This window comes from Mytilus galloprovincialis, chromosome 6 (genome assembly GCF_965363235.1).
Source record: "Mytilus galloprovincialis chromosome 6, xbMytGall1.hap1.1, whole genome shotgun sequence".
In the NCBI taxonomy this organism is placed as follows: Eukaryota; Metazoa; Mollusca; class Bivalvia; order Mytilida; family Mytilidae; genus Mytilus; species Mytilus galloprovincialis.
In genome coordinates this window covers 30,753,853-30,764,032 of record NC_134843.1, presented here as the reverse complement: position 1 = coordinate 30,764,032, position 10,180 = coordinate 30,753,853, and the positions used below count along the sequence as shown (strand labels likewise).

Sequence of the window (10,180 nt, the reverse complement as noted above, 5' to 3'; positions counted from 1 at the left end):
CATTGCCTGGTTTGCCAAATAAAAAAAAAATGTTGGGGAAAGTTAAAAAAAGTTTTTTTCTCACTAAAACAAGGTTTTTGTTTAACTTTACTCTGTAGCACTGGTTTACTTTATGTCACATGACAGAAACTATCTTCTTCGTGATTTAATTTTAAAAGAGACCCACACACGAATTCCGCCTTGATAGGCATTGTTAATGTAATGATTCTTTTTGGGACATGTTGCAGGGGCGTTTCCATGATATTTGAAAGACGGTGCGGATAATGGAAACTCAGCCTAGCGGAGCAAGACAAAAAAATTGGACCTTTTTTTGCCAAAAAAAGCCATAAGATAAATGAAATGCACTAATGTGTTACGGTTCTTGACTTGGAGCAAGTATATTTTATAGTTTAAAAAGTGTCAGGGTTTGACATTTTTTCATGCCAAATTCTCTCCATTAATTGTCTATGGTATATCAAAATGATTGGATGGATCTTAAGAGCAGAAGATCAATAATTTAAACGAGAAATTCGAAATGCTAGGGTACAAGGCGTTACTTAATATTTCATAGGCCAGAATTTTATGAACGGGAGGCGTAATTATGGTTGCCCTGGTAGAGGGTCCATGGGGAAGATCAGAAGCTCCTGGGTTTCAACAAGTTAACATATTAAATTAGACAGACTAATAAATATCTGTCTATATTAGATAAGATTCTGGTTTCTTTGAACAACACACATGATACAAGACAAACAAACACTGAAGGATAAAGTTCGTTCGTTCTAAATATTGTAGGTTTTAATGTGGAATTCATGATTGAATATGAAAAATTTACGTTATTGTTACTATGTACTACAGTACTAAATTAAAGCAATCATGTCACTGTGTAGTTCCGATAGGTGGTATATGGTACATGAATTAGATATGGTGCTTGAACTTGATGGCAAAATGTAGGTCCTATGATGTCGCTTAGTTACTCACAAATGGATATTGAAACAATTTGATACTACAAAAGGCTATACAACAGATTTGGAAGTAAAAATACTAGATCAAAATGTTATAAATGTACATTAACGCAAAATCTAAAATGAACACAGACACTGCCGAACTCTTATTTTCAATGAGTCGTTAGACTAGAGTTTATTCATGTGAACCATTTTACGCTGATTTCTCATGGCGTAATCGTCAATTATTTTAATATCATAATCGAGTTTAATGTCTCTTGTGATTCCGAATTAATATAAAAAGGAATCAGATTATGTGAAAATTAATGATTAATTATGATAAATTGCCATATCCAATAGCAGATGACGATATTTTTTTTGTTTTTTTTTTTTGGAAAAGGGACGCCCATTACGCCCTTAACCGGACCCTCCCTTGTGTTGATATAAGATAATTGTCTTGAAAGATAGTATTTTTTTGCATAAACTGTTGGAGGCGGAGACAAATCGTTAATAGCAAAAGGTTTATTATGAGCACAATAAGATATATAAACATGACTGTTAACCGACTCCTCTAAATAAGGGAGTCTTTGTCGAAGTTTGAATGAATGACCATTTTTATACAGGTAATGATTGATCTTGCAGTTAAATCGTTAATTGACCTTAAGAGAACATGTATCTCCATGTTTGCAGTTTTGCATTAACACATGAAAAGAAAGAGCAAAACTTAGGAGCCACTTGTTTGCTCATTTACCGAACATCATTTCTGTAGTTCTTGCTGTATTTTAAGCAGTTCGATATGCATCTATAGTACTATCTTAATTTATAGACCCATAATAAATTGTTCCGCTTGTTGTAAAATTTCCAAGTTGTTTGAAATTGTCACACTTTTTTTCGGAATTGCATAGTGTTGCGCATTACACAATAATAAATTTAACAAGAAATATATCAAGTTTTTTTATGACATTCTTGAGGACATTGCTTTGATAAAAAAGAAGAAAGAAGTGGTTTGATTACTAATGTGACAACTATCCACCAACGTGCAAATGAAGTGGATGTAAGCAATTATAGGCAACAGTTCGGCCTTAAAACAATGAGAAAATTCCGTACCGTATAGTCGGATATAAAAGACCCGACATACAAATATTAAACAATTCAATTGAGGAAACTAACTACCTTATTTAAAACAAAATGATTTATGGAGAGAGAAAAAATGTCGACAGACATGGACTAACGACAAGTACCGTATAAAATTATATCACAATTAGAACGTTCAGGAAGGGCATTTGCTTCCCTGACAAACTGCATTAATAAATTATCTTTACGCAAGAACAGAAATAAGTTTTTAAAATAGTAATTATTCTGTCCATTTTGTGTGAGACACGTTCTGGTCTATTTATTGTTGTTCTTTATGCATTGGTGAATTTAAATGTATATTTTACTTCATTAAGATTTACCTTAAATTTTGTACAAGTTAAAACCATTTTTAAGCAATATTTTGTACAGGTTATAACATGTACGAGGTACTTTTGTACATGTCATAACTTGTATTTTTGCATTATACAAGTTATAACATGTACAATATTTTTGTACATGTTATAACCTGTACAAAATCGCAACTTGTACACGACATATATATATATATAAATATAAATTAAAAAAAAAAATCGTGCAATTGGATTTTTCTAGGTCTGTTTATTTTCATATTATAGATTAAAAATATATGTCAACCATACTTAAGATTTTCTTTTATATATCTCGTAGAAAGTACCCCTTTAACAAGATTGGCCGAAATTCTGCAACCAAAATTCAGTAAATATTTGAGTACAAACGGAAAAAAATAATTTTCGCTCGGCTTATCAAGATGGTAATGAACAATATATGTCAACCATACTTAAGATTTTTTTTATATATCTCGTAGAAAGTACCCCTTTAACAAGATTGGTCGAAATTCTGCAACCAAAATTCAGTAAACATTTGAGTACAAACGGAAAAAAATAATTTTCGCTCGGCTTATCAAGATGGAAATGAACAATTAACCCTAAAAAAATCCCCCCCCCCCCCCCAAATAAATAAATTAAAAAAAACCCAAAGAATATCAAATGGTCGTCCTCCTACTTTATCCTTGTTTTTTTTAATATTGTGAATTTTGATTGTCACTCTTCAATTTTTGGTTCAGAAATTCTGTCAATATGGGGTTTTCTATCCACACCCGTACGAAAAATCACAAGGTAGTTAACGGAAATTTTCATTTTTCGTACGGGTATGGATAGAAAACCCCATATTGACAGAAACAAGTGCCTATGTCACTAGCCCATGTAGCCTGTCAACACTGAGATTGTGAGTCCGAATCTCGTACGTGCGCGTCAAGCACGTCATGCACGTGGCATGTGTTCTCGACTAGGATTGTCAATGTTCCTACCGAAGATCGGTGGTTCTCTAATTGGGGTTGTAATGTGTATGCCCTTTGAGGCCCAAAATTGATCATAAAATCAATTAATGTCATGCCAAGAAATTGCCTCCGTTGAAATTCTGCAAACACTCCATAGAGCAAATTACATGGATGATTAATATTGACCATTCGGTATATGGCCGTGTTCTAATTAAGCGACACGTACATGAAGGTCATAAATTAATTTCTCGAATAAAATCAAATCTTTAGCTACTAATGACTGCCGTAGGAGGTCGACCGGAATTTTTAGCGAGGATTTCTTGGCATGGAGTAACAGATAGAAAACTCAGGTTTAGAATTCATAGAACAGAAAAGGGGCAGTGGCAAATATTTCATGTATATTTTGAACACAGAGAGAATTTACCCGCACCCTTTGCCAAAAAAAACCTTTCTTTTTCTTATTTGTGCCTTCGGACTTTATGTTTTGAATTGTAGTTTCACTTTCCATATTCGGTATTTATTCAAATGTAAGCTCCACGTGGTAAAAATCACGTGATGCAGGAATATAGTATCTTGGAGTTGGGGGGGGGGGGGGGGGGGGGGCTATTTCTTTCTTTTCGGGCGGGGACTCCAAGCAAACAACATGCATGTGTATAACGGCACTGTAGATTTTCGTATTAAATAAATAAAGTTGCCGGTCCGGTAAATGAATAAATTGGTTAGAAAGTTAGGTTTAATTTAAATTATATTCCTAAGCTTAATTCGAGGGTTGAAAATAGAGAGCACAAATAAAAAGGGGGGGGAGGTGTCCACATGGAATATTTGTATCTTATGAACTCTACATGTATATTTGAAAGGTTTATTTTTTTTTATTTAATTAAAAAAGAGAAAAACAAATGTAAGACAAATTGTGAATGGTCTTTCTTCCTTTCTCCAGTGAAAACAAAAAGTTACCGTTTATTTGTACATTTAGTTCGAAGCAACTCATTCTTGACAAAAAAATGTTTACATGAAGTGTACAGTATATCTGCAACACCTATTGCATTTCATTGAGGCAATATCAGTCTTGATTTGTGATAAAGGCGGCTTGTTTGAGTTCGTTTGCTGGACAATACTATTTTATTTATGTTCGTTTTAAAACCGGAAAGTGACATTTGTTCCGTTTACAATTTTGTGTGTTAGTGTATTATTTTGACTATTACCTCCCTTCCCTTGCCGATCTCCTCCAATAGGGGTAAATTCAGTAAAAAAATCTCCCATTGACTTTAATGCTAATCTATGTATGGAATTAAATTTATACCTGATTTACCTTTAGAAATTGGAAACTTTCATATAACATTCATGAAAGTACAAATGTAGCCCTATCTTTTGCACTAATAAAAGCATAGGGTCATGCGGCATTTTTGGGCATTCACATGGCCTTGTTTACAAACAATGAAGATTCGCACTGAATTCCTATACTGACCCCCATTACTTTTCAACCCTGTAGTAAAAAATATTAGTACATTCAGCATTTATTTTTTATTTTTTTTCAACTCTAGTTTTGATCCATCTGCCAAAAAATATTTATTACAAATATTATCTACCAATCAGAAGAGCATATGACTTCAGTGTTATACAGAAAGCTCTCCCCTAAATGGGCGGTCCCTGATGACGTATATTTATTTACTGAATTTACCCCAATAAAATTTAGAAATTATTCAAATTTTCAGTGATTTAACTAATAACGAGGCAGTTCACATCAGTTCACACGTAAGCGAAATTCATGTTAATAAATTAACCATGTTTGAAGCATTTTAAATACATATTTTGTGATTATTTCATCTTATTATTTAATATTAATCAACCTGCCTTACAATATTCAAGAAGTTCGTCCGAGGTTTTATTGTGACTGATTGAAAGAACCAGGGGTTTGTTGTATATTCTCCTAGTAACCAACTCCCTAAAACCAGAGTTTGGCGTCCGTAGGTATTGTGGGGTTTTACAAGTTCGCAGCCACGTCTGAATGGGACTGTTAACATGGTTAAAAGTCCGATCTCGCAATCGCATGAAAAAGGGTGTCACGGTCTTTGCACATTATTACACTTACACAACTCCATATGCGAGATCCCTATGTGGCCTGTTACAAGGCAAACACAATTTCCTCGACCTGTATCCTATAAAACAGACTATTACCATCATGACCATGAGCATTACTCTTTTCTCAGCCGACTGTTTTCTTTCTTATGCACATATACTAGATATTGCGACTTTAACAGTTTAAATAAATTAAATTGCTGCCTTCTTTCAGAGACATATATACACATATATGTCTCTGCTTCTTTCTTGTCTTTTTATATCTTGTATTTATTCTATATATTGTAGTTATTGCTTTAATATTTGATTTTGTCTGAAAATGCATGAAATATTTGCCACTGGACATTAGTCAACCAATCAACGAATCAATCTTCTAGTTGACTCCTCAGTTTAGACAGGTGTCTTGGCACATACTAAAATACTCTTGTGTCTTATTTGCTTCTGATACGATGGATCTTTGTCTGAAAATAATGAATGTGATGGTATATAAATTGCAAACAACAACAGCAGGGGAAAATGATATTAAAATGATTACACAGGTTTTGCTCACACATTGTTGTCAATATAATTGAATTCAATGTGACAGTGATTGCATACAAGTGACAGGTTTAGCTAGCTATAAACATATGTTTTAGCCCCCATTTTCCACAAAATGAAATTACAAACATCAAAGTCTGAATCAGGAATCTACCACACTCTAGACAAACGCACTGCTTCGAGACCAGACCGCTGATGTTTCATTAAATATTACTGTTTTTACGAGTTTCATGTTATTCTATCTGCTTCATTTGCTGAACTTTTCTACTCTTTCGTATTTAGGTTTGGAATTGAAATACATATTTACGAATGATGTGATAAAGATCTGTTTTCACTTGATTTCAGTTTTAAAGATATGGATGATCTAAAGACACGAATTTTAAAGCACTTACCGGATACGGCAAAAGATATAGCTGTTTCCATAGAGTTAATAGACGATTTACCGTCTTCATATTTATATCTTCAAAAATCCTGTTGTGAAAGATTTTATGATGGAGATTATAGTCAATGTATTGAAAAATCCAAACCATTATTAGATTATTTGTGGGAAAAGTTTAATACAGGGAACTGGAAAGATGTTTCTATGACATGGCGGGAAGCATACTATTTGGTATCAACCCTGAAAGGGAGTAGCCAAGCCATATTGGCAACTGATACCAGAGCTGAAGAGAGGAATACCCACAGTATCGCAGATGCTATCAAAACATTTGACATGGGTCTACTGATGGGAGCACCAATTTTGAACAATGTTTTAACAAAACTAGTTCAAGATGTACACACATATTTAGAGAAAATTGGAGTCAGTGATAGAACAACAGAACTTGCCAGCAGATGCATAGATAGCGATAAAAGTGTTCACAATAACGCGAATCAGTTGCTAAATAAGAAATTGAAAACGGATAGTGAAATAGATCAAGAGATAGAAGAGGAAATTAAAACCACAATTGATCCGAAAAAAGAAATAAAACGAATAAGTTGTCCATCGCTGGAATATTTTAGTGCTACTTTTAAAGATAAAGGAACTCCGGTTATAATAACAAATGCTATAAATCACTGGCCAGCAATGAGTACAAGACAATGGTCGTTAGATTATATAAGATTAAAAGCAGGGTTCCGAACTGTTCCAATTGAAATTGGTTCGAAATATACAGAAGACAATTGGACACAAAAGTTAATGACAATAAATGATTTTATTAACAAGTTTATATTGGGTTCCCAGAATCAAACTGGATATCTGGCACAACATCAACTGTTCGATCAGGTCCCAGAACTGCGTAATGATATTGCAATACCAGACTACTGTTGCCTAGGTAACTCAGAAGATGTTGATATCAATGCTTGGTTTGGACCAAAGGGAACGGTGTCACCTTTACACCACGACCCGAAGCATAATTTCCTTGTGCAGGTCGTAGGTTATAAATATATACGACTGTATTCACCATCAGAGAACAGTAAGTTGTACCCTCATGAGACGTTCTTACTTGAAAACACAAGTCAAGTCGATGCAGAGAACCCGGATGTAGTAAAGTTTCCATTATTTAACGAAGCATTATTTTCTGAGGCAATTTTGAGACCTGGTGAAATGTTATACATGCCTCCTAAATACTGGCATTTCATAAAGTCATTATATATAAGTTTTTCCGTAAGTTTTTGGTGGGAATAAAAAAATATTTACCGAATTCATATTGTCTTTGTGTATATTTGTTGCTAGACTATGTTTTGGAAACAACATCAACAACTCTTGACTGAGTTCCAGCATAAAGACATGATTGCCAAATCTAATGTTGGGTAAAGCTATTTACTTTAATATAATGTCTGGAAGAGATTATGTTAGAAATTATTGTCACGTCTACCGTTTTATTGATGCGACTTGCTTTAAGGTTTGCTATTAATTTAATTTATTCAAGAAGAATTCTATTGCATATTATATTTTTGTGATTACTAAAAAAAGATGATATTTGATTAATTTTAAGATTTTGCATAGATATTTATAATTTAAATCAATGTCGCCCTACATGTAACTTTAGATTTACATGTATGCAACAAAAGAACATTAATGTTTGCTTTATTACCTTATCGTGTATTGATTATAAAATATGAAAAGAGTTACTTAAGAATGTACGTTTTATCTTTTTGCAACCTACTACTCATAAATGTATACATCACACGAGTGTACTTTTTAAATATAAAACTAATCTATAAAAACAACATCCCTTCTTGGTGAGACATAGTTTTTTTGTTTTAAAGATGATGTCAGGTCAAGTTCGGGAATTTTTGTCTAATGTTCGTATTCCTTGTTGTATTTTCCGTCGATACAGGTCACGACAGGTTAAATAGTTTGCCCCATTTCGCCCACTTTTCTTTTCATCTAGAAGACTTCAATAATTCACAAAAAGATCATTACCAAATTATAAGCAAAATTTAGATATCTTTTTTTACCCAAAGCTAAGTTTAAGATAAAAGTCTGAGTCAGCCTTTTTTCGCCTTTAAAAAAAATTTCAAATATCTTGAAAATGAGTTCCATAACCTGTAAATATTTGTTAACTTATTTTGTTTCTTAACTGTGGGATTTGTAGTCTGTTTTGAATTCTATATTTTTTAAATTTCACTAGCAATTTGTTTCAATACATGTATGCTATTTTATACATTTTTTTTAATGAATGTTTATAAATAAAAATGAGAATGGAAATGGGGAATGTTTGAAAGAGACAACAACCCGACCAAAGAGCAGAAAATCCTTGTAGTTCAGTGAAAATGACGTCATTTTATACTCCAAAGCATATTATATAAATGAACAAAGATTTAAAAAAAAAAACGAAAAAAAATAAAATGCAAGACTTACAATGACCAAAGACTCCTGATGTGGGAAAGACTCAGAAATGCAGCGGGGTTTAGTGAGATCTCAACTCTGTTCCCTATAAATAAAATTAATAATTTAAAATTGTTACACGATGATGACTGCTGTACCCATATTTTGACTATTTTATTTATTATGTCTGTTTAGTTCACGCATCATTGTAAATATAACGGAATTTGATGAGACTGTCAACAAAGTGAGAGGTTTAGCTCTATACAACCAGGATTAATCCACCATTTTCTACATTTGAAAATGACTCTACCAAGTCAGGAATATGACAGTTCTTGTCCATTCGTTTTTTATGTGTTTTGTCATTTGATTTTGCCATGTGATTAGAGACTTTCCAATTTGATTTTCCTCTGAGTTCAGTATTTTTGAGATTTTACTTTTTTCTATAACTAAACAAATACACAGAAATATGCACAGTAAAACTAAGTATAAAGTTCAAAAACATGAATAGGTAACAAACAGAAACTCAGCAAAATGACAGTGATACATAAATTAACAAAGGACTACTAGCAGTTACTGGCATACCAGCTCCAGACCTCAATTTTTTGATGGAAGAAACTAACAAAGGACCACTAGCAGTTACTGGCTTACCAGCTCCAGACCTCAATTTTTTGATTGGAAGAAATTAACAAAGGACCACTAGCAGTTACTGGCTTACCAGCTCCAGACCTCAATTTGTTTGATTGGAAGAAATTAACAATAGACAATAGACAATACTTTATTAATAAACCTCAGACACATAGGTGTACAAGAGGACATCATATATACACGTATACACATGTTTATACTCAATACATTCACACTAAACATAATAATACTACATACATGGTAAAATATAGCAAGATGTCAATTTACAAACTACCATAACATTCGACTCAAAACAGACTAACATAAATCACAAGTATCGTGTAAGAATTTTTAAAAATATTGCTAAGTTTTTTGTAAAGTTCTACATGACAAAATGTTAAAAGCTGTTTCAATTTGTACTCCGTTGGATTTGCAGTATAATATTGTGGTATATATTTATTTCTAAGCAGTTTTATTTCTTGTTTTTGACATTTAAAAAGATAATGAAATTCATCTCCTATTCCATTTCCACAGAGATGACAAATTCGTGCATTTTTTGGAATTCCGGACCATCTTCCCGTTTCTACAGGAATTTTTAAATTTGAACATCTGAGTTTTGCCATATAAACCCTGTCACACAGTTTCAACTTTATCAAATAGGTTTCCAAACGAAATTCCTCTTTATAAAATGAATAAAATGCACCTCTTGAAGAGTTATTCATTTGTGAAAACCAATGTTGGATGAATTGGTCATTCAGTTTTTGTGAAATAATGTTCTTTAAACCCAGTTTATCCAATGGAAGTTGATTTTGCCAAATAAAACTA

The 10,180-nt window shown here is 32.8% G+C and overlaps 1 protein-coding gene across 1 annotated transcript; it reads left to right on the top strand.

Annotated features, from left to right (window-relative positions):
* Positions 1-4,980: 4,980 nt before the first annotated feature.
* LOC143079349 (bifunctional peptidase and arginyl-hydroxylase JMJD5-like) lies at positions 4,981-7,601 on the top strand. The gene is made up of 2 exons (XM_076254619.1): positions 4,981-5,061; positions 6,268-7,601. Exon 2 carries the CDS (start codon positions 6,278-6,280, stop codon positions 7,583-7,585), a length of 1,308 nt encoding a protein of 435 aa, XP_076110734.1. The 5' UTR covers positions 4,981-5,061; positions 6,268-6,277; the 3' UTR covers positions 7,586-7,601.
* Positions 7,602-10,180: the final 2,579 nt, after the last annotated feature.